Source organism: Vespula vulgaris, chromosome 1 (assembly GCF_905475345.1).
Source record: "Vespula vulgaris chromosome 1, iyVesVulg1.1, whole genome shotgun sequence".
NCBI classification, from domain to species: Eukaryota; Metazoa; Arthropoda; class Insecta; order Hymenoptera; family Vespidae; genus Vespula; species Vespula vulgaris.
In genome coordinates, this window is record NC_066586.1 from 5,136,887 (window position 1) to 5,162,394 (window position 25,508).

Sequence of the window (25,508 nt, forward strand, 5' to 3'; positions counted from 1 at the left end):
TATATTTTCAAATAAGCATATACGTACACACATAAATCTTAATACATCACGTATACTCATATAACTATCGTTTTAACATCGTCAAGACATATTTCGTTTGGAACATATTTTTAAATTAAGCTTCGATGATATATTGAAGAATGGATAGGATCGTGAATCCTTGTTTTTTTCTTTTTCTTTTCTTTTTCCTTTTTTATGACTAAAAGCTCCGTCACCTGATCTAATTTAATTTTCATTTCTATAGTAATACTCTTCTACGCTTCGATACATGTATATATGTATATATCTACCTCATTGATCTTCTAGGTTTATGTGGTTTCACAATTTTGACAAATCATCCTACTTTCTTCGGGATAGTGCTTAGAATCGTGACTATACGATCTACGGGATTTTCGTTCATAATAGATAAAAGATAAAAGCGTGAAGTAAATACATCGTACATCAACACATAAAACATCGCACATTTTGATCAATGCACGTTCCAAGCAAAATCGAATGCAATGCTTCGAATAATTCTTTAAAAAACTTTTAAAAGCTTCTCGGTGTTCGAAAAGAGTAGTAACTCGTAGGGATAAAATAAAGTACAAAAATACCATGCAAGTCGAAGGGAACAACCGCAAATTTTTTTTAAGCTTGGAAGGAAAAAGTAAAAAATAATTATAGGACGAGAAGGAGATGAGAGAGGTGTTACGAGCCGAGAATCGTGGCGTTCTCTATAGGAAATGTCGAGCGAAAGGCAGACGAAGATGAAACCGTGAAAAGAACTCTTCCTGCTTTTCGATTCGGCGCAAAATAAAAAGTGCAAGTCGCCTCAAAGAAATTCACCAAGATCTGTATTTCCTCCACTTCTCTGGTTCTCTATATACATACATATATATATATATATATATATATATATATACACAGCTTGGTTTAACTTTTCACCATTGGTATAATTCCATTTTCTGAGAAGAATATCTAGTTAGCCTGAAATATTTCTTTCCTCCTTATTCTGAACGTATGTAAAAAAAATCAGTAAATCAATTTCAATTCAACGTGTTCTACGTGTAAGTACAAGCCCTTCGATTGATATGAAAGATATTTTTCTATTTAAGGAAGTATCGAATAAGAAATAAAAGAAAAAAGAAAGAAAAGAAACAAAAAAGGAAGGAACAAGACCAGCTAGCGAAGCTATGATCCCAAACGATCTTTTGCTCTTTTATATTACGTGAAAATGGAACGACCGCAAGAAAGTTCTGTAACGAAAGTGAGAAAGATAAAGAGAGAGTGAGAGAGAGAGAGAGAGAGAGAGAGAGAGAGAGAGAAGTAGGGAAGAAAAAGAGAGAGAGAGAGAGAGAAAGGAAGAGAGCGATCGTAAAGTGCCGAACGTCACTTAAAGGGTCTTCGAGGCTCTATTACTTTGAGAGGAGCACTTTACGCTATTACCAATACACGAAATAGGCGTGGGTGGGCGTAGACCAAGGTCTGACCTTAGTTCGGCTTCTCGAAGCTCACGATCCAACGTGAACGAGCCTTTATTTCGTTTTCTCCTTCTTCATACCTTTCTTCTTATAGAACGAGAAGCAGCTTTCTCTATTTCTCTCTCTCTCTCTCTCTCTCTCTCTCTCTGTCTCTCTCTCTCTCTCTCTCTCTCTCTCTCTCTCTCTCTCTCTCTCTCTCTCTCTCTCTCTCTCTCTCTCTCTCTCTTTAGAGAGATCTCTCCATTCTCCCTTTCCCCTCTGATTCGCTCTCGTTGTTACAAAGTGCCGTACAATCGGCTATGTCATTAGGAAGACCAAATATCGCTTTATCGGGTTGCGAACTTCGTCCTAAAAGCATTTTTAATGGAAGACATCCTTTCAGGGCGACGAGACTCTTTACTCTTTTTTTAGTTCTATTTCCTTAGCCGTGCACACCCGCTTTCTACGGGGCCCCTATCGATTTTACAATTTTATCTTAATCAGCAGTTACATCGTAGTCGTAGTCGTAATCGTAGTCGTAGTCGTAGCCATAGCCGTAGCCGTCGTCGTCGCCGTTGTCGGAGTAGAAAGAGGTAAATGTAAAGAGAACGAGTATCGAACGTTCGGTAAACACATCGATATAACATGAGGATAATGGAACGACGCGTCAGCTTCGCATCATTGCGACTCTTATTCCCATTTTGAACGTTTTCGAGGATGAGTATGGAACGCGTTACACGGGCCTGTTAAAAAGCTGGAAAGCGAAGATCAATCATCGTTACGGAAGGAATACGTTCTCTAGCATTCTCTCTGCTTTTCTCTCTTTTTCATTCTCCCTCAGGTTTCTCGACCTTCTGATGTGAAAAATGAAAAGGGTTAAACGAAAATTACCCTATCAGTACTGTCGTTGATAACGAGCTATGCTAGTAAGGTATCATAAAGTTTTCTTCCGGTGTGGTTGGCAGCTATACGAATCGCACGAACTCGATCAATCCTAATGCAGCACGATGGAAAAGTTTCCCCTGACGTATGATTTAACGAGCGTATCATAATCCTTTATTAAAAGCCGTCCGTCATTAAACCGCAATATTAGGTACGTCTGAAATTTTATGACCTAGAATACACCGTCCTTTAATTGCATCGTAAGCTCTTTCTCTCTCATTCTCTTTTTCTATTTCAATATATAAGACACACTCCTTTGAGAGTACCTAGGAACGCTTACGTTCCCTAACTTTACCGGCTCTCCTATTTCTCTCCTATTTTTTCCCTCTCTCTTTCTCTCTCTCTCTCTCTCTCTCTCTCTCTCTCTCTCTCTCTCTCTCTCTCTCTCTCTCTCTTCAAACTCCATTATATCGCTATAGTAACACACACTCTACACACAAGTCTACACACGAAGCTTTTGTGTCATGTTTATAAACTCACCGCTTGCAAACAATGTCCAGCTTGCTAAAGCCTCGCAATGAACAAACTCTGCTCTGGATTAATCAGAGCTCCTCCGTGCTGTACAATTATCGGTGTACCAATTTCTGATAACAACAAGGTAGAAGGGCTGCTGGCAATTAAAAATTTATAATATTCGTATAACACGAGAATAGTGTAATTAATATATGACTTCCATAGCCGTCCTAATTACGATAGGCGAATGCAATAAGCGAAAGCTTTGCGAAATTCAACGTAATTAATATGCGTGGATTATCTCAGAAAAAAAAATGTGCCGCTTCAACGATCGAACCCAATCGATGGATACTTTCGGAAATTTGTGTCCGCGGATATCGTACCTCTCGATTCTGCAGGATCATCGCTTACGAAAGTACGTTATCTGCTTCTTTAACGAGCTTGAAATCCGCTAATTACCAAATGATCTCGTAGTTCGAATTTTGTTTTTTCTTTTCTTTCATAATTAGCAAAAAAGTATTTCTCAAATGAAGGAACGGAGATTTTTCCTTTCAAAATCATTTTTCTAAAATCTGAGATCATATGAGATTCATTAGCAGAAAGTTTTAATAAATGGAAAAAAAGTTGATCTCTTTCAAGGTAGATATTATAAAAAGGATATTTTGGCTATTTAAAGAGAGAAAAAATTTATCAAAAAGATAACAAGAGGATATTTGTCTTTAACAAAATATTTGTTCAATTTCGCTATTTGATTAAATTTCAACTAAACTTCTTTTTTCAGAGCTTACCGCAAACTCCAGCCGGTGGTGTCGGTGGAAAAGGTGGAGGAGGTAGTGGCGTTCCTGGTTCTGGCATGGTCAATGGTGCTGGTGCTGATCATCAGGATATTCGCGACGGTGCAGCTATAAATACCGAACACGTAAGCACTTTGATAATTATTTGAAAGATTATACATCGAATAATAATTATTAAATTGCATGTTATTTTGCAAAGCCATATTAATCGACAATGAATTAATATATTCGATTAAAATTAACACATCAAAAGATTTTCTATTAACAGAATTGATTTATAAATTTTCTTATTTCTCTTAAACGATCCGTTTAGCCTTTCGCGTACGATATAAAACGTCACGCAGATATAAATACATAGTAGATACTATACGATAAAGTTAATACTTGCTACATAGATACATACGTACTCTTTTAGAAAATCCATCCAAAGCTTCTCGCGAACGACAGACTCTACTCGGCTCGACTCGAACAAAATAGCCCTTTTTATTTCTCGACGTTCTTCCTCGTTCTTTGAAATACAATAGTCTCGAGCAAAACGTTCGTAAAGGACGTTGAAAGACCGTCGGAACTGCTCCTCGGTGAGAAAGAACAAATCGACTTTTTCCTTCTCGTTGATAATTTCGCGGTTCTTACGTTAAAACTTCGCTGAAACGAATTTTCGACAAAACTTTCACTATGACCAAAAGAAAAGTCGTTTGTTTTACTATCGACATTGTTCACTTCATTTTATTTTCACGAACTAAATGATTTATTACGAGGCAACAAAGATGAAACGATGATACGTCGAAAAGAATATGGCCGAGTACGCTTGATCGAGATAATTCACAAAAATTTGATAATTCTTCGTACCAAAATCGTTATAAAATATTCACAATATCGAAGCTCGACATCTACACAGTTATATTATCGAATACATTATAAAAAAGTGCAAAATTATTAATGCTTCTAAACAAAATGTAAATAGCATAGCAATGCTGATATGGAATAAGAATGAAGTAAATATAAAATAATTAGAAAAATTTACGTTTCTGACAACCTTTTTACACCTCTTTAACAATGCTTATTTATTTCTCAACGCATTCGCAATCCTTATAATAAAAAAAGTTACTCCTTTACACTATCTCCTCACACGCTTCTTCCTCCAGCTTATCCATTTGTATATAAATATTCTTCGTACTTGGAAAATGCACGTTTCAACACCTTTCTTACCACGTACGAAAGAAACGAGCCGTGTGGCTGCTAATTAAAATATAACAAAGTAAATATTCTTCGAAAAATAAAAATGATACCTTCGTAGGAATTGGCATCGTAACGCTAATGAAAAAGTTAACGAAACTTCGGGGATAAGTAGATAATAATAAAAAAAAAAAAAGAAAAAGATAAAACGGAGAAAGAAACGTATCTAACAATACTATAAGAAGAAAGCAGAAAGAATAGGGGAAAAGGGAGAGGAAATCGGTCGGAGGTAGTTAAAACCCAGGGATTAAGCGATTACTTTCGAAGTTAAGCATTGTTCTCACTGGTCCATCAATTCAGACCGAATCGATCTCTCCCGGCGGCCGATTTTCGCGCGTCGATCCTTTCGTACGGAATTAAAATCTTTATCCGCGTTCCTCTGCCTGCTTCGCTTGATCTCCAAGGATGGAATGGGAGAGACTAACGGACAAGAGAGTTCGATGCGTTCGAAAGTGGGGATGGCGCAGTGTGGACAATCGAAAAAGGATGGAACTGGGTGGAAAGGGTGGATGTGATGGAAGAGAAAGAGAGTGGGATAGTTCCAGTTCGTGAAACTGCACCGATCATTCGTTTCGAAACGTCCACGTTCGCACCCGGTCTGATAAGCGTCACCAATTTTTTTCATCTTCTATCTTTATCTTTCACACGCGACCACCTTCTATATCTCTTTTTCTTTCTCTCTCTCCTCTCTCTCTCTCTATCATCTATCTATCTATCCATTCGCCTGTCCCTCTCTCTTTTCGCACTCTCTCGCAATTTTTTTCCACGCGCCCCTCGATTTACATGCGCCAGCAAAATCAGAGCCCCTTTCGCCTCGAGTCTCACTACCGTAGACGTCCATGTCTGTCCTACGATCGAGAATGTTTCATGAAAGACCGATTACTTTTTAATGCTCGTTATATTCCAACATTTTCACTCGGTCCTCGGTATCGGATTGAATCTTCGTCGATTAAATGCATACGCTCTGCTCTCGGATACGAGTAAATAGTTTCGAATACGAATGGATCGATAAATTCGTTCTCTTAGAATTCGATGAATGTTGGTAAGATTTAACGAGCGACGTATACGACTATGTACTAATATAGAAACCACACTTCGACATTTGAATTTGTTTCATTGCGTATCGGAGATTACGCGTTTGCCTGCGTTATACTCTATTAACAAGATTTGTCCGGAAGGTAGCAGTTGCCATTGGTATAATCGGAAAGCGAGGCAAACGGAAGATCGTTTTCCCGCCGGGCAATACTGTGTACAAGTTGAAATAGTTTTGAAAGGCCAAAGTCTGAGTATGTATCGATCGCAGAGCGTGCGGATTCCCGCATAGCTCGCATTTCCCGCATTTCCTCAACTCGGCTTATCTTACCACGACAGTTAGCCGAAGATCAGGCGGAAAGTGTAACCACTCTCGATCGACCCACATACATTATCACTGGAAATTCGGCTGGGCGTTCTCGCCGATACTCCGAATACTGTTCGCCGCTTCTCGAGCACGGAATGTCGCTATTGCGGACGCGCGTTTCTACGCGTACAAACTACGTAGAGTACGCACGTACACGTAGATATATGTTACGTGCGTGTACATCGAGTATTCGAATTCGATCATATATAGTAACGTCGATAATATGTCAAAGATGGAAAGTCAATAACGTTAAATGAAATTATACTTTGAATGAAACTGATGGAATCATTCTTTAATCTTCGGATCACATTGATATCCGTAAAATTAAAATAACTACCGTTCGTTATTAACGACATCAATCTACTGATATATCCACGATTCTTTCTTTCGTTCTACGAAATAAGACACATCTTTTTATTATACTTATTATTTTATCGAGTTTCACATCTTCGATTCCTCATATTTCCTTGTTTCATTTCGTCACCTCGTAAGTCGTTAATCGAAAACTCGAACGTTATGTCTTGTTATATGTCCACTCTAAAACTTTTTCACTTTCTCTATTGATAACCCTCTCTTTTTACGAAAAGCGATCTTCGAACTGGTCGGCGGATAACTAAACATTGATTTTTCAGAAAACGCCGGAAGTACATATCGAAACGTAAAGTTTCTGGTACGTGGGTTCGCAGCACGCATACATATACGAAAATACATTTTACTTCCATCTTACGAAAAACTCGTTGGCGCGAGCTCACTCGTTGATTTCGGAGTGAAAAACTAATTTCCTAATTGCGATCCAAATTTTTTTCCTCGAAATAGCTGGAAGTTTGCTTTTCTCCCTCTTATTCTCTCTCTCTCTCTTTCTTTTTTCTCACGGTAGCTTCTTCGTCTTTGTTTTATCTCTTTGTTCAGAAAACACACTCTTCCTCTTTTTAATATTCTTCTTTGGCTTATCCACACTCTTCATAATCGCTACTTCTTTCGTATGCGATGAGTGCACTACGAAACCATCTTTATTTTCCCCCAACGAGACTTTCACAGATGGTAAAAATTTTGATTGAAGTTTCACGGTGATGATTATAACGAAAGAGTCTTTTTAAATTACGAAAAATATACGTATACGAGTGAACACGTGTATGTATTTTCAACATAAAATTATATATATGTAAATATAATTTTATGAAAATTGTTAACTTTTTCAAAGTCTTTCTCTTACTGCTTTACGTACTGTGTGTATATACGTGTTATACTTAATATAGACAATGTAACTAATCCGAAAGACGAAGCGGTAATCCTCGCGACTGAAAACACGTTCGTCCTACAAATCTCTTTAATTACTCCGCTTCCGTAATGTCTCTTGAAATAATAAAAAATAAAGAAAACCGAGTAAACACAGCGTATATTACTTTTCTCGGTATCTTCTATACGTTTCGGTGCTCACGAAACGAGAGAAGGATTACTTTCGTAGATGTCGAGAGAAAATATCGGGGAAACATGCGATCTGAAAAATATGTACCTAGATAATACATACCTAAAGAAAAGGTAACGTCGTAGTTCTTTGTTACTTATTGCGATTTTTGATATCGATCTTTTATTGATATTTGACGATAGTACCAATTGATTAATACGAACGATGACGCAGAGAGTGTTAAAAAAGAAAAGGATAATAATAAATAAAAAAAAAAAATTCCTGGCTAATTAACGTAACTAGATATACAACATCGTTGTCCGAGTTGTTCCAAGTAATTTTAAAATCCAAGTAATTTTAAAATAATGGAAAGTAAGGAGGTCAGAAGGATAATATACTCTGCTTCGACATACATATACTATAACGAGTGAACGTTATGCAAAGGTTGAGGACTGAAGGGAAAGAGATAGAAAGAAAGAGAAAGGGAAAGAGAAAGAGAGAGAGAGAGAGAGAGAGAGAGAAAGAGAGGAAAGAGAAAGGAAAGGCTAAGCGTAGATGTACGATATAACGGTAAAAGAGAGCTGAACGTTTTATTAAGCCGGATACATAAAAACCACAGGCGGCCTCTACGGAGTGCACAAGGCAGCCTGGCTTGTGTACGGAAGAAGAGCTAGCTGTAAAAAGGAAAGAGAGAGAAGAGAGGATAGAGGATGGAGGATTGCAGAGCCAGTGGTGGAACGGTCGTATGAAAAGAGTAGAAAAGAAAGGAAGACTCAACGCGTTATAACAAAGGAGCCAGCCAGCAAGAGCTCTGAATTCATCCTCCTCGATTCTGCCTTTTTCACCCCTCAACTCTCCTCCCCTCCCTCCCCTAACAACCCATGAGTTTACCTTCCCCGCCATCCTCAACGTCCACGCAACTCCCTCTGCTTCGCATTTTTCTACTACCTATAAAGTTAAAAACTACGGGAACGCTTGCAAAACGTTCGTATCATCCTCACCTTTTACCTTTCCATACCAGTTTTTTTTTCAATCCAAAAAGTATTCAAGGGTTTCTCTTTATTAAATTGTTAGAGCGTAGCGTGTGACTCGTGCGAACTTATGCGCTGGTTATTATCTTTCCGTAGGATTGAAACGAACAAACGGACTGGCTTTGATAATATATCCGTTTCTTTTTTTCTTTTTCGTCGTATGTACGTGGTTAGATTGAATATATCCAGCGATTTAAAAGATGGAAAATATATAACGATACTGCGATATATTGTAAAATATTATTGAACTGTGTTATAATTGGAACTTGATTCGAAATACGTTTCTGTATCTAACGATCAAAGGACACATTAGAAAGTCACAGATCGATCGAACAATCCAACCTTTGTACCCAAATGTTCTCTTCAACACACTCTGACCAGTTAAGCTATCGTAGTTCATTCGCATAATCGACTCATGGACACGTACAACTCAATAGCTGTCTAATTGCCAAAACGCTAGTCACCGAGCTTTGATTCGCAAGCAATTTAGAGTAAGCCTTAAACGAGTGACTAAGCCGTTTAGTAATCTCGTCTATCATTGAATTAATGTGTTTTTGTTTTACTAGACATTCTATCCTTTACGTATTCATGGTTTATTCCGATCGACTTGTTTGAAATAGAATCGCTAGAAACTACAAACACGAAGGTCGATAAATTTTCTTGTTCGTTTTGCTATCGAAAAAAAAATAGTTTCTATATCGTTCCAACAATAACAAATACCTCGTTATCGTAAAAACGATATTTTCAAGATTCTCATCTTCAGCACGATGATCTTTTTTCGTGTAAAACTCTAATGCGAAATACCAATAAAGTGCAAAACGAACATTCAAGTTACACGAGTTTCTTAAATCTTTAAATTGCAATAGCTAAACGCAAAACACGTAGACACTTACCAACGTCGATAAATATGTCTACTGAAAATTTTCCTCTTGAAACGTAAGCTTCGCGTACGTGAGTGGTATCTCGCTCGAATCGCTTTCTATTTCGAAAAATGATGTCTCTATAACCTTTGACCGATTCGTACTTCTCAAACGAACACCTTCAATGTTCTATCGTCCAATTTCCTAGATACATTCAAGTCCAATAAGATAAGATGGTTTCGAAGAACGCTGTAAATATTTCGAACGTTGCTAGAAACAGTAACTTCTTGAATAGCAGCAGAATGAATCACGTGATATTCATAAAAAATGAATATAAAACGTGGTTTCGCTGTAGAATAAATAGATCCGTAATGTCGTTCGAAATTTTAACACGCTATGTCGAAAAGAAAATTTTGATCACGTAATCTCGGAAAAATATGTTTTATCGTTATAAATCAAAAAAGTAATACATTCATGAATATTTCGAACGTAGTTTCATCTTCTTCCACTTGCAAAATATCAACGATACGTAGAGATGAACCTACATAGAACGAACCAATAAATTTTATGATCCCTTTTTCTTGCGTGCCACTCTCACGCATCGCAAATGTATGAACGGTCTTCTGCAAGCTCAGCAACGGACGGTCCCTTCTTCTTGATGTACTTATGGGCTAAGCATATCGTAGGAAAATAAAATAGAAATAGAAAATCTTTTTCTGAATAATACGAATAATCAATTTCGATTAATTCTAAGAGAAAGAGAGATAAAAGACTTTAACTATAGAATTTATTATGCAAAGTATTCACTGATACTTACATGTTAACAATCAAATAGTTAAATACTTTTCGCAATTTCGTATTCTTTATTCCTCTTTCATTATATGTATTCTAACTACGATATCAGGGGCTATCATATGCAACGTAAAAGCATGTGATTTCATGACAGGATATTAATCTGTTTCTACTTTAAATGTTTTATACATTTACATTTCTCTCTCTCTCTCTCTCTCTTTCTTTATCATTCACGAAGGAACGATCGTTGCTATAATACATCAATTTTTTGAGTAGAGTACTCACGTTAGTTTATTTGTCAAGAGTTCGACGTCATACGTGGTATAAAACAAAAACCTTTTAACCGCAACCCAACGAATAAAAAGAGACATGTCCGTTGTACCGTTGTTTCTTTATGCGTACGTATGATCGCTGCGGTAATAAAGAGTAAGATAGGGGAAAAGAAAAGACTTATTGAGGATTAGTTTAGTCAATAGGTAGAATCAATGCTACGAACGAAAACAACCAAATAAAGCCTGACTGACTCTTCCAAAGATTCTGAATTGTCTCTGACAATCCGCTTTTCTATCTCGAACACTATCTTACTTACTTTTATCTCCTTTTTATCTTCTTTTTTTCTTTCCAATTTGTCTATCCATTCTCATCCATCATTCCTTTTACTTTTCTTCTTTACCAAATTCTCCGAAAGAGAAAGAGGAGAGAGACATCGAAGGAAAAAGAGAAACAAATGAGTTTACGTCGATTGTGGAACGAAAGAAACGAATTCAACGTTAACGTTAACGTTCCGACATATTTCACTCAGCACTTTATACGTCGAAATTCAATTCAACTATTCGAAATTTGCCATTCGAAATCGGTACATGCATACGAGCCCCTATCTGCATAATAAGACGGCAAACTTTAGATTGCGCCTGCTAAGTGGCGAAGTACGCATTGTTAATTTTATAGGCCGATTCCAGCTACACGCAACTTCTGTCTCTGGATATGTATACATGTACGATCAACATAGTGTTGATCTCATATAATTTGAATCGCACTTAAGACGAATGTGCACTGTCATATCTTGCGAAAGAAACTTTTGCCAAGACGAAACTACGTAAGTAAAGATAGCCGGGAAATTATGGCGAATTACGGTTACGTCATTAAACGTAATATGTTTTTAATAGAAACGAAACAATGAAGTTGCTTCCAAAGTAAAAATATTCGTTTCGGTTTTACGTTTTACCTCTGACTGAATAATTCCATTATTCGTATAATAGTCCATTCATTTTATTGCTTTAACCATCAACAAAACCATTTCGGTTTCTGTGCGCTACTAAAACATACCCAATTTATTCCGTTGATATAAATTATTTATAATGATTATGATATATGATTTATAATATTGTATATAACGATTATATGATTTATAATATTTGACTATTATATTCATAATGATTCGTAATAATATCGCTTATTTCGTAGATTTTATACACACACACACACGCGCGCACATAGTACGATCTTATTGATAATGATTAATTCAGTGCTTATAAAACTTATCAAAAACGTAATTATTGATATTTTTCGTAATTCTCTTTGTGGGTATTATTATTGAAAATGTAAAGGCAGATAATTGTTTACATTTCTATTCGTAAAACGAAAACATCGAGAGAAAGAGAGATAGATAGACTCAAAGGTAAAGACAAATCCAAACAAACCGGATAAATAAATAAGGTCGTTGGGGTGACAATGGGGAGAAAGAGAATTCTTTATCCCAATAGTACTTGTATTTCATGTGAAACGTGGTCTTATAGCTCTCACCGTCTAAATGAAGATGAAAGTAATCCTCTTAAAACTTCGTAACATTTCGAAACATGCCTATGGCGTATGTATTTGTAAAGTCGAGATAAAAATCGACTACAGAGAGATGGGTCTATTATAAAACCATTTATTAATAAGATAAAAAAGAAAACAAAGGGTAGCGCTTTAGATAGAAATTAGTGAATTAATGAAATTCCCTGCCAACGTAATAATTTCCCGAGGAATAATGTCGATGAACGAAGCTCTCTCTCTCTCTCTCTCTCTCTCTCTCTCTCCCTCTCTTTCTTTTTCGCGTAAAAAAAAAGATTAATCCGATAATTACGCTCTGCATTCGCTTTTAAAGCTAAAGGAGAAATTTCTCTGAGCGTATGGTAAAATCATCATTTTGTAACGATGCCTGTAATCGTTGTTATGTCGTTAATATTACCTCGTAGTAACATGGTCGGCCTGGTTACGTCGCAAGTTCGTCGATGGTTTGCAAGTTCTCGTTGCAAATGTTTCATCGTCGATGGTATATTAACCCGTGCTAAGTTTAAGCCATTTGAATCCTCGATAGAGATGTTCAGGGCTTAGCGGCATAGCGATGGGCGTAACTTTAATAGCGCACAGATTTAACAGACTGCGGCTTGGTAGTAACTTTAGAACGACGTATCTCAATACTATACTAACATTTGTGGAAACCTCAAAAAGGGATCTCTGACTCTCATTGCCACGATGATTCGTGGGAATACTTTCATTTCTATTTTCTCTTCATTTCTCACTCTCTTTTTCTCTTTTTGTTTCGCTCTCTTCTCTCTCTCTCTCTCTCTCTCTCTCTCGCTCTCTCTCTCTCCCTCCCCTTTCTCTTTTCAAAAACTCAATAGATTTTATTTGATCATGGTAAAAGTTTGATTCATTTAAAAATAACATATACCTAAAATGTAGGAATAGCTATCTTAGTCGCTTACAATTAATCCCGTTGACTTACGAAGCTCGGGGATTAGCTCCAACTTTTCGTTGCATTTAACGCTTACGAAGTCTAGCGAAATGTTCACTCTCGTAACATCAACTTCTTCCGTTTGGAAGACCCGAAGGGTCATCCCTTCCTACCTTAGGATTACGAAGTTTCCGTTTATATTCGTACGATAAATACCATAAAACCCAAGGAAATAATCTTACGTTAAGATCGTAACATTTTTCCGAAGAGAAATAATAGTATTTTTACAAAGCTTATAAAATCGTATTGATATCGTAGCTACGTGAAAATTGATTAATTTACTTTATAAACTATCTCGTAATAGCGACACGAAGAAACGATTCTCGGAGTATCGTACTTACATTAATTTATCTCTTGTTACATTTAAATACAGTAGAGATTATTAGAAACTTTTAAGTACAGTAACACGTACGAATGTTCCTACCCTCGACAAGGTGGTTGACAAGAAACTTTATAATCCCAAAGCAACACGTTTGGAAGTAAGTAAATATCTATACAAAAACAAATCTTAAACTACGAAGAGAATCTCGGAAATATTGTAGATATTTTCTACACTAATCCAACGAGATAATAGTGTCGTATAATCGACTTAAACGCATATAGATGAATAATTTACAATTGAACTCGTCCATGTACTCTTATCTTTAAAAAACGAAATAACGAAAGATATCGATTTGTATGAAATCGAAGAGTAAGTAAACGCTCTAAATTGTAGTACGATCTTTATTATCTCATTCATCGAAGAAGAAAAAGCGAAAGCACGAAACATTTTCGCAAGAAAGCATTTCCATTATCAGGGCAGCGTATTCCTCGCGTTACATTAAAGTAGACGAGTATATTTCGGTAGAAGTGCATTAAAGCGCAATACATACAAATTCATACCTTGCATTTGCATTTAGGGTGGAAAAACAAATGGTGACACATTCGGAGGTATCTTGTTTCACGTACTCAAGGATGCCGGGTGTCTTGTTTCAGGCTCTAGTGTACCGAGACGGAAACTTAGTTTCTGGATCCTTGGAAGCGTTAGTGCAGCACATGGTACCAACCGAGGAATATTATCCCGATCGTGCTTACCTCTTTGCCTTTTTACTAAGTGCAAGGCTCTTCATCAAACCGCACGAGCTATTGGGCGAAGTTTGCGCCCTTTGCGAGCATCAGCAAAATCTGAATGGAGAAGGCGGCAAGGTGAGTTCTCGTTTTCTCTATTATTCTTCTTCTTCCTTTTTGCTTCTCTTAGATATGTCTACCGCACCGCCAAGAGCACGACTGGTACCGTGCGTTATCGTTTCGTCGCATCTCACCTCGACCTCTCCCCTCTTCTTTCCTCGTTCGTCCTACCTCTCCTACTCTTTTCAAAGATAACGAGTTTTTGCTGCTTCACGAGTCAATTTCTAGGTCGACATTGTCCTACCCAAGGAGACAAGGAACAACACAATTATAAAAACCACTTTATACGTGTTTCTATCTCGGCGATAAAGTTGAAGTAAACATTACTTAGAGGTCATTCTAAATCGTTGTTCGTCGATGTTATATACAAACGAAAAACATTCCTCATAATACACTAATATTATTATATATAATTTGATTAAAAGAATATCTAATGAAAGATGTACGAAAAGATATGGGAGATATCTACAAACAAGTAGATACATCTTTTTAGAAATTTTCTTAACGAGCAAGAAACGAGGATGTAAGAGAGATAAGAGATGTATAACGAGGCATTATAGCAGTGGTTGTAGTAGTCATAATACTAGTACTAGTACTAGTAGTAGTAGTAATAGTAGTTGTACTAGATAGTAGGAGAAAATGCAAATTAATCAAAGTAACATGAGGATTTTGCAGGAACGACTACACCGTTTCGTACCCCGACTGGTGCAGCTGTTGGCAGAATGGACGGAGACTTTCCCGTACGATTTTCGGGACGAAAGGGTGATGGGTCACGTCAGATCCATCACGCAGAAGGTCGCTGCGGTCGACGCGGCCGCGCGACAGGAAGTTTCGGCCTTGCTTCAGAACTTACTTCTCAGGCTCACAGCCCTCGAGAGGTACGAGGAGGGCCTAGCGAGATTGGCCACCGAGGCGGCGACTGAACAGCTCACGCAGGTTCGTAACTTTGAAACGATGAAGCGTCATCCTCCGACCGACCGACCGACCTACCAACCACGATGGATCTCCGAATTTTAACGGCATGAATTCCCGCATGTCGTCTAACATGTAACTTGCTAATTGAAGCGAGCTCACGGCTCGTGTGGTAAACTCTCTTACTTCTCTCTCTATCTACCTATCTATCTTTCTCTCTCTCTATATATATACATCTACCTCTCTTTCTCTCTTTATCATCTATAACGTCGGATAAGAGACGAGAAGCGAAGGAACGCTCGACTCAACGATCAAGTCTTTACCGAGGGATTTGCGAGTCGTTGCGGGAAAGTGGAAAATTTCCGGTCCGAAATTCATCGATCGAATTCCAAGTCGCGGCTTACGAAGATAAATCGAGGACACCGGGAGATTCGATGTAACCGAACGTTCCGTGTTAATATTCCATAGGCATTTTCGCTAATCCACCATTGGCTCTTCTATTCCTCTCACGCGTATGAATTTTATAGTCATATAATACTTGCTTCGCAATCATGTTTATAAGCACTCATCCCATACTCATCGGTCACCCTTATGCCCCTCTCTCTCTCTCTCTCTCTCTCTCTCTCTCTCTCTCTCTCTCTCTCTTCCTCTCTCTCTCTCTCTCTCTCTTACGCAGACAAGTTCTCTTGGTCACTATCCTGTAGATGCGTGCACTTTGCGCAGTTAGCGTAACAGCGTTACTCCGCTAGTTTCCCTAGTACGAGAGACAGTAACTATTCCGTTAATTTGATTACCGTACACCTATCTGCCACCGCGTGTAACACCTGCTAATGGCTAATTTGCAACTGCATTAGTTAGTTAAATATGCCGACGCACGGGTCAAGCTCGCGTCCTCGCTTGGTCCTTAATCAGGAGGAAATTGCGTGAGCACCGGTATTACACGCTGCTGATATCCGTGGATATCGTCCAGAGAAATTGCCAATGCGTAACTTATGTCCTTGAACGTTCCCAAATTTCGTTAACAGCTACAACGTGAGAGAATTTTCGGACGTTAGCTAACTCTACTGTGATTACGAAAATGGTATGTTCGTAATTCGTTCGAAGTTAGCACGTAGGATTTCATTTTGTTGGAAGCGAAAAGTTCCTTTTTCCGAGAACGATAGAAATCAGTTAACAAACGTTTCTAGAAGCCAATAACGGCACGGAATTCTTTCAAAGAAACGTAAAAACTCCAATGGAATCTTTTCTCAAGAAACTACCGAAAGAAAGAGAGAGAACACAACATATAGCTACACGTATATATGTATCAAGAATTTATCAAATTTTCGAAGGTTTCTTGGATTCTTTAGAAATAGATATGGGAAAAGGAGAACACGAAGAAAAAACGGAAAAGGAAAAAAAAGGATGAAGAAAAAAAAGAACATACCTAGGCAATTTCCGCTTCAAAGATTATTGTTAAGATATATAACATGTATGAGAAAATTTTGTTTCCTGGAAATAAAATAGTGTGTTCATTACATTGCATTTATAAAAAATATGAGCTATAACTTTAGAAATTCTCACTTTATGAAAGTGGAATACGAACGAATTAATTCGAAAAGGTGGGAACTAGCTTTATCTCGAACTTGCGTTAGTCGCACGAAGCAGATCTCTCGTTTACAGGCGAACTCGTCGACAAATCGTACCACTTTTGCATAGTGGAGTGAGTTTCGAAAAGTACGACGAACTTTGAATTTAATAACCTGAAACCTTCGCAAAAGAATTCACTGTTTCTCTCTCTCTCTCTCTCTCTTTCTCTCTCTTTTTCGACAAGCCTGCTCCTTTTATTCTTCTCCCTTTTTTCTTTTTTTTTTTATTTTCATTTCTCAGTTCGCTCTTCGGCATTGAAGCTTTTCTCCTCCTTCTTTTCTAGCCCTTCTCGTTGGGTACTACTAAGTAAGCGATTCAATGCACATACATACATACATACATACATACGAGCGGAGCTAAGGAAAAACCGCAGCAAAGGAAAGTTCGCTTTGGCCGCTTTCTACGGATTAAATCTGTTGACGTAACGACACGAGAAACGTTTTAAAGATCATTCGTCTGTTTTAAAAGAGCACCTCTTTCGGAAAAGGCCACGAGGATTTTCATTAACGTTATCGTCCTATTCGTGATTGAAAGATCGAAAAAAAGAAAAACCGTGCTTTCGTGTAAATAAATAGATCAATTCTGACGAAAAAGGAAAGAGGAAAGAGGAAGAATTTGTTTTGTAATAATTCAAAATAATACGATCTTTTTCTTTCCTTTTTTTTTTTTCTTGAAAAAAATTGTTCCTACTAATAACGACGATATTTTAAATATTTTACTATACAACTATATGACAATAATTTTTCATGAAATATCGAAAGTTCTTCGATTCGTTGTACCTCGTAAAAATATCGAATTAAAATAAACACGGACTCTCGGGAGATAAAAAAAAAATGTATTCGAACGTAGCAAATCAGTTTCTTGCCCGGATGAATCCCATCAGCGCGTTAGCAAGTCCTCGCTAATCGTTACTAGCAAGAAACTTGTGCAAATTCTGCTCACGGTACTGCAAGCGTACCGAACAAGCGCAACTTATCGGCGTATTCCACAACGTGCCCCTCTCCCACTTCCCTCCGTCTAGAATCGCAGGTTGCATAACGTCGTAATACACTTCTTTGGTCACCATCGGATTATCTCGCGCTCGAAACTTACGCAGTTTCCAAGTTCGTATTCGGAAAGAGGAAGACGCGCTGCGCTCACTTCTATGCCGATTAAATTTCGTTAACGATTTCGAGAACGGACTCACTGAATTTCTCTTCTCCCTTAGAATCCAACGATACGACACTTTTAATAGTTCGCTTTCAAACAAAGTTTAATTAAAATTCAGTTTTCAGTACGATCATCGTACATACGAGTAAGTACTTATGTATCTTACGTTTGAATATAGGAACAAATAGAAAAAAAATATCTAATGTTAGATACGATCTTCCATTAACGTTACTCTCTACTTCACGTCGTTAATGGATTTTTGAAAGCGATTTCAAGTTTTCATGCGTTTCGAAATAACAAACCTTCGTGATTTTACGATATCTTTTATCGCCGTATAATAAGAAGAGAATCTCGCGTTTTCACGGCTCTCCGTTGAAATACGTAAACGGGAAAATGATCGCGATCCGTCATACGGAAATTTCTCTTTGCTTTAACATAATATAAGGATTTGACGTATTTCGACGCATAATAATTCGACCGAATAAAAGAGACTTTGAGGTTCCATTTGCTTCTAAACCGATCACGCGGCTCAGCGATCTCATTCGTCGTCGCTTTGGACATTCCGCTTTGCCCAAGAAAAGTACGTACCTACATTTTGTTCGAACGTCTCTCTGCTTTTACCATTTCCATAAGGTGTTTCTATAAAATCTTTCGGTTCGTTCACTTTTCCCTTGATAAAATTATTTTTCTATTGAAAAACGTAAAAGATTTCCTTTTTAAAATGAAAGAAAAGAAATCAAGTTAAATGTTCGTACTGACTGCATTTTGTCTTTTTTTTTTTAGCTATAAAGAATGCTTCTCTCTGATTTATTTCAAACTGTCTCTAGCAAAGCGAGCTTAAACGTATACTCGGTATATATCTATGCATTTACATATGTATATGTACTTATACATGTACATCTACATATTTATATTTAATATACGAAACGTAAAGAAGAGAATGAGAAGTAGAAAAAGAAAAAGAAAGAAATATAGAGAAAAAGAAAAGATAAGTGAAAGATAGGACAAAGAAAAAGAGAAAGTAAAGGAAGAGAAAAAGGTTGCTTCATCCCGATACCCTTCAGTCTCGTACGCAACTTTCTTTGAAGATTGTGTCGTGCCATCAATATCGTCGCAAAATCAAATGAAACAGGACGACCGAAGGATCGAATAAAGGAAAATCCCGAAGAGATACGATGTCCTATCTTTACTGGTCAAAGTGAGGAAGAGAGAAAGAGCTTTGGAGGTGATCGAACCTAAACGCACTTTGATGTCCGACAAACCGAACGATGTACGCTATTTTCCATTTCTTTCCACTTATCTCTTATCCCTTTAGTTCTTTCTTTTTTCTTTTTTCTTTTTATTTCGAATTATGAAACAAGTCAACTTTTCTTGCAAATTTCACGACGCCTTCCATCTCGTGAAATGAAGCGTACATTGGTGAACTTTTTAAAACAGGTTAAAAGACTTGCTGGAGACAGTGAAAGAGAAAGAAAAGGTCGTTCTTTCGCGAACCAATTAGACGAGCCAATAAAACCACTAGGACCAATTAAAACGTTACATTATCGACGCTCTTTCCTCGTCTTTCGATGTTACAGTGTAAATCGTAGACGAGTAATTAAAAATAACTCGTCGAGCAATTACCTATAGGTACTCAATGGACAAATTCGTTGCTAATTACCATTTCTCTACTTCACAAAGCAGTTACTGTTGATCATTGCTTAACAAGTCGATTGCTTAACGATGTAACTAACTAGATTGACAAAGATCTATTTTGCTATCTCTCTTTATCTCTTTTTTTTTGGATTGTCAACTTTGGTCGTCCAACTTGAAGAAAATCTAGGTCGGGCTTTCGTCGTTTCTCAACTCTTGTTGGCTCTCTTTGTCACGTGTCATTTCTTTTTCTCGCATAGCCGGAAAAAATAGGTTAATAGCGACGATATTTCACGAACATGCTCGACAACGTTTCTCCCATCTAGGCATAGAGTCACGCAAAGATGTCTTTGCTGATCTCTATGTGTATATGTGTTTTTCATGGTAACGAATAAGAGGTTTCTACGGTTCGGTCTACCACCAAGAAGAAAGCAAAGCAAAACGAGGAATTTGGAACTAATCCGATTTTACTTTTCCACGATACGGTACAACCTCTTCTTGTCCGGAACGGAAATAAATAATAAAAAACATAAAGACTACGGACAGAAATGGAAGTATAAATAATAGAGTAGAATATAAGGAGACTATGGTAGTGGTCAAACCAATCATACGACGTGTCTTGCTTATGGTTTTCTGCATTTCCTTCGTTCTCCTTTGCCAAAGCACGTCGAGTCTCTTTTTTCTCGCAAGATATATGATCATTCATGAAAGTACAATTGTATTGTGACATTATATATATATATATATATATATATATATATAGAGAGAGAGAGAGAGAGAGAGAGAGAGAATAAATGTAAAGAGTATCTGTTACTGCAGTCAGATAACAACAAAAAGTCTGATTACTCTTATGCAATATTTGAATAAAATGGAACAGCAAATTTAATAATTATCGTATTGCTGGAAAGTGCATCAATTCGAATATCTTGCATGGATAAATAATGTATATCTTTTTATAACTTAATTTAATATATCGAAAACAATGTATATTGAAAAATACTAAATTACAGAATCTGAATAAAATATTAGCAAAGCAATTTGGTTGATGACCAAATCGAAAATCAAACATACTCTTAATATAATATATTTTACTCTACTAGTTTCGATCTTCCATATAAATAATAAAATTATACTGATCGTTCCGTGAAGACAAAAGAATAATAAATAATCTATAGGAATAATACAATAGATTGCAGAAAGCTCATCGATACGAATACGATGGAACTAACATCCTGGGCGATATGTTATGTCGTTCTAACTAGAGTCAACAAAAGCGTAATATTTTGGTAACGCAAACAACACAAGCGACTCATTCCCCTTCTCGTTCATTGATTTGGAAAGAAAAAGAAATGATAACGGGCGTTCGATTGTTATGGAAGGGATAGTATGAAAACAGAGAAAGGTCTATGAGAAATGACAGAAGTTTTGCTCCTATCTCGAAAGCCGAGAGTACTTAAAGTAAAGAGAAAGAGAGAGAGAGAGAGAGAGAGAAGGAGAAAGGGAAAGAGAGAGAAAGAGAGACATTCGAAAGAATTGCCTAGAACACTGGAAACGGTCAACGAAGGAGAGAGTTGGTCAGACGAGTCTCAGGGAACCACAGGGAGGATATAAATTTTAGCAAGGTCGATTCGGCCAATACTGAAAAAGGAGAGATAGAGAGAGAGAGAGAGTGAGAGGGAAAGAGAGAGGTGTCTCGAGTACCGAGCTCCCAATCTCGTGAAAATATACGACTGGAGCTATCTGTCGGCGTTTTTCTCTTTCGTTCCCAAGACCATAGCGGAACGAATGTCGGTGTAACCCCGAGAAACGAACGAATCGGAAAAATCTTTATTAAAGAGGCACTACTCTCTGTCTCTCTGTCTCTCTCTCTCTCTCTCTCTCTCTCTCTCTCTCTCTCTCTCTCTCTCTTTCTCTGTCTCTTTCTCTCTCAAAAGAGAAATATTTTCTATTTACACTTCTCGAACGTTATCGTATCCCTTTTGCCATAAGGAGTTACCAGCACCCACATCGAATTACGAGATTGTAGTATAAAACTTCAGTGAAATCGCTGCCACGTTCGTTTCCGAACCACGTCCAACCAGTCGTAACCTTTTGGAGACCACGATCGTCCGAGATAAGAAGTTGGTCTTGGCTCGAATGTTCGCGCTCGACAAAGCGCGAGACGCGAAATTGAAAGAGAACAGACACGGGCGACGAGCGTCGCGACAATACTCTCTCTTCCTCTCGCGTTCTCCTTCAAGAAGACGCCAATCCAGGCCATCTACTACTTTTCTTTTTCTTTTTTCTTTTCCTTTTTCCTTTTCTTTCTATTTCTTTTCCTTTTCCATCTCCTACACGTCAAGGCCCCTATCCTTTTTTACGTTTTCATTCTTTTCACTTCGTATCTATACGAAAAAGAATCTTCCATCCTCTCTCACAAAGCGTTTCTGTCACTTGGTCTTTCAGGTGGACATTACCGAGCTTTGCCCCTCTGCTACTGTACTGGCACAACAATTGACCCACGTGGAACTCGAGAGGCTCTCTTACATCGGCCCCGAGGAATTTGTCCAAGCATTCGCTAAGGTAACATTCATGACACAAGAATGGCTTTTCTTTTCATTCCAAACAGAGACTTCTATAGGGATAAAAAGCAAGGCAAAATAAATAAAGAAATAAAATAGAACGTTGTTAATCGAGACGTCGTCGAATCCCTTTTCCAGGAATCTCCTCACTTGGAAACATCTTTCAAGGACATGAAAAAGACTCGAAATCTCGAGTCTTATGTCCAGTGGTTCAATCGATTGAGTTATTTCGTAGCGACCGAAGTATGCAAGGTAATAAATCAAAGCTAAAGCTTTAACATTCTCCTAAGTAACTTTATATTTTCTTTTTTGTCGTAGCACGCAAAGAAGAAACAACGCGTGCGCGTCGTAGAATATTGGATAGAGACAGCTCGAGAATGCTTTAATATCGGCAACTTCAACTCTCTGATGGCGATCATTGCCGGTCTGAATATGTCTCCAATATCGCGGCTGAAAAAAACGGTAAGTAGGTGCTCGAAAAGAGCATTAATTGCGGAACCAAAAAATCGACTATCTGTCGATTGAGTTTCGAGCATGTAAGGGATGAAATAGGTAGAAGGGTGAATAGTCGATCCAGCGATGTCGTAATTGCTGAAACGGAAATCGTCGCTCGTTACACTCGTTTACACGCAGTGTAGTCGCGTCAAGAGAAACTCGTGCCTGCGTGAAAGAGGAATGGAAGCGTATACTAGGCTGGAAGAGAGGGGTAACCGGAAGCAATAAGCGGCCTGTAATCCTCGTAAATCGAGCGTGGCGCCGCGACGCCGTTCCCGCGACGCCATACCCGCGTTACTGGTGACAAACCAGCGAGAATCGAATTTCCGCATCGTTTCTCTCTGTTCGAAACGGACGGGTGACTGAAAGAACAAATGAACGGACTATATAAACTAGAAAAGGGAAAAAAAATGTTCGAAGGAGATGATAAGAGGAAAGAAAAGAAAAGAAAAGAAAAGAAAAGAAAAAGAAGAGCTACGAAAGCACAGAGAGAAAGGGATGTTGAAAGAAGAAGAGTGAATTCTTCAAACTAACTTAATTGAATTTCTCCAGGGAAGGGATTTCCCAACATTGAAAAGAGTGTATAACATAAACTACTTGAACAACCATATTGCTAGTCGCAAAGAGAGTTTGAAAGAAAGGAAGTAATAGTAGTAGAAGTAGTACTAAGAGAAATGTAGGCCGTGATCTGAATTAATCGAAAAGTTTAATATCGACCATCCTGCTTTATCGTCTCTCTTTTTCTCTCTTCTTTCTTTCTTCTTTATTTTACATTAGATTACACAGAGTTAATTACCCTTAAATATTGATTATTATATATATATATATACATACGTGTACAAATTCTGAAAAGAAATATTTATACACTTTGATATTTGATATATTCGTATAAGTAAAAGTTCGATCATAGACAAGATAAAACTAGAATTACTCGTATTCGCAAGGGTATTAAAATTTATCGGTAGAACACATTTAAAATGGATCTTATATACATACATTCCTAGTCGCGATGTGACATACATAAAATGACCGACTTGCCAGAGGCTACACCCTTGCACGAAGCTTGAAAGGAACGAAAATGACGTTCTGATTGCAATGTCTGGCTATGCGCTTCTCTTGCTCCTTTAATATCGCGACGCTATTCCTCTCTTTCGTACAATGATTTTTTTCACATTTTTTTTTCGCATCTCCGCTTTTCCGAACATCCTCGCGGGAGATATACGGGCGAAAGCACGTATGATTATCGTAAGCTTCTTTGACGAACTGAAAAATCTCATTTAATAAAAACTACTGCGCAAAATTTCTTACGTGATTAACTGAGATATCGAATAAATATATGTATATATTCAAGAGAATATTTAATATACCGCCTGGAGATAAACAACACTTGATATTTCGTTCATAATTATGTTCACGATTATCGGTAAAAACTTTTTAATCCTTACGATAGTACAACACGTTTATACATACATGTATAAAATAAAAAATACTCGTATCTAGATACAAGAGCTCGTTCAAAAAAAATTTTAATCGAACAAGAAAGAAAGATATTTTACAAGAGCGAAACGAATCGTTTTGATCGTTCGTTATTAATTTCTGTCGCATTGGCCAAACTGACATAAATCTTCCATTCTCCTATGATTCTCATTCGTCGAAAGAGGGTGGTCAAGCGCTATTCGAGGTTCATTTGGTCAGGTTGACTGATTTATGTAGGGTACGCAGGAAATAATTACAGCCTTCTCTCATCCTTTCCTCCCTGGACCAATAACCGTACGAAGTATGAGAGACCAGCTTCGTAATTTTCGTTAATGAAAATTTATTGCTCGTATTTGTTAACCACGCTCGGTTTCGTTTCGCGCAGAAGGCCAAAGAATCAATGAAAAAAATTGACGCGGACGCATTTCCGACTCGTCCAAGCTGACTCCCATGGATTTTCTACGATTTCGTCGGTTTTTTCTCTTTATTTCCCCCATCCTTTCCTTTTTCGTCCATTTTTAGAAGAGCGAGAGAATTTACAACGCGCGTCGTTTAACCGCGCAATTAGCGCGATTTTCATTACGACGCGAAATATCGCCGTGTGAATTCTCGTTTATATTTTTTTTTGTTTATCTCCTTTCTCTCTCTCTTTCATATTTTTCTTTTCAACCACGGGAAATCGTACGAACACCACCGAAGCGTTCTACTTCGACGAGAATGTGTTGATATAGTCGAAATTTTAATCGCCCGAATAATTACGATGAAGTGTTAAAAAAAAAGCCTCGCGAAGTTGAATTTGAACGAAACGGGCGTGTGATAAGTGCGTCTATACATATATATATATATATATATATATATATATATATCTGCATCATGTATATATATATATATATGTATGTGTATGTACGCATACATATAGCAAGATGAAACGGAAATCGAAACCTCTCGTTCGTTTCATGCAATATTCCTTTTACGTCTGGTGTTCCGTTGAGAGAATATCGGAAGGTTTCGACCTTTCCTAGAGCATAAAAGGATACATAGCACTCAAAAATAATTCATTTATTACACGAGAATAACTTAAAAACGACGTCTTCCTTTCCGTTTTCTTTTTTTTTTCGAGGAAAAAAAATGATACTCGAGTCATTATCATCAAAGAATGTAATTATCTTCGACTGCAACGATTCTTGCCCTCACTAACATAGAAAGAGAGAGAGAGAGAGAGAGAGAGAGAGAGAGAGAATGAGTGAAGGGAAGATGAAAATGACCGAAAGAAAAATTCTGTCGTGCGGGAACGCTCAAAGGACACGATATGAACAAAATTTAAATTGAGTTTCAAAGAAGAAAAAGTCACCGAACG

General features: G+C 37.6%; 1 protein-coding gene and 1 long non-coding RNA gene across 4 annotated transcripts in view; one reads left to right on the forward strand and one right to left on the reverse strand.

The window, feature by feature from the left end:
* The window catches only part of LOC127071576 (uncharacterized), a 44,584-nt gene extending 30,445 nt beyond the window's left edge, over positions 1-14,139 (reverse strand). The window contains exons 1-3 of one of the 3 annotated variants that reach the window (XR_007785105.1): positions 14,013-14,139; positions 3,623-3,736; positions 2,862-2,965 (exon numbers count right to left, since the gene is read on the reverse strand). This is a non-coding gene — a long non-coding RNA (uncharacterized LOC127071576). Of the gene's footprint in view, positions 1-2,861; positions 2,989-3,622; positions 3,737-14,012 lie in introns of all 3 variants that reach the window. The other 2 variants (XR_007785106.1, XR_007785116.1) reach the window with 2 other exon arrangements.
* Positions 1-25,508, forward strand: part of LOC127071418 (uncharacterized) — a 318,282-nt gene that overhangs the window by 284,239 nt on the left and 8,535 nt on the right. Inside the window, exons 5-10 of the mRNA XM_051010676.1 lie at positions 3,616-3,753; positions 14,106-14,315; positions 14,973-15,233; positions 22,065-22,181; positions 22,319-22,432; positions 22,499-22,642. Coding sequence (XP_050866633.1) covers positions 3,616-3,753; positions 14,106-14,315; positions 14,973-15,233; positions 22,065-22,181; positions 22,319-22,432; positions 22,499-22,642 — 984 coding nt within the window. The remainder of the gene's footprint in view (positions 1-3,615; positions 3,754-14,105; positions 14,316-14,972; positions 15,234-22,064; positions 22,182-22,318; positions 22,433-22,498; positions 22,643-25,508) is intronic.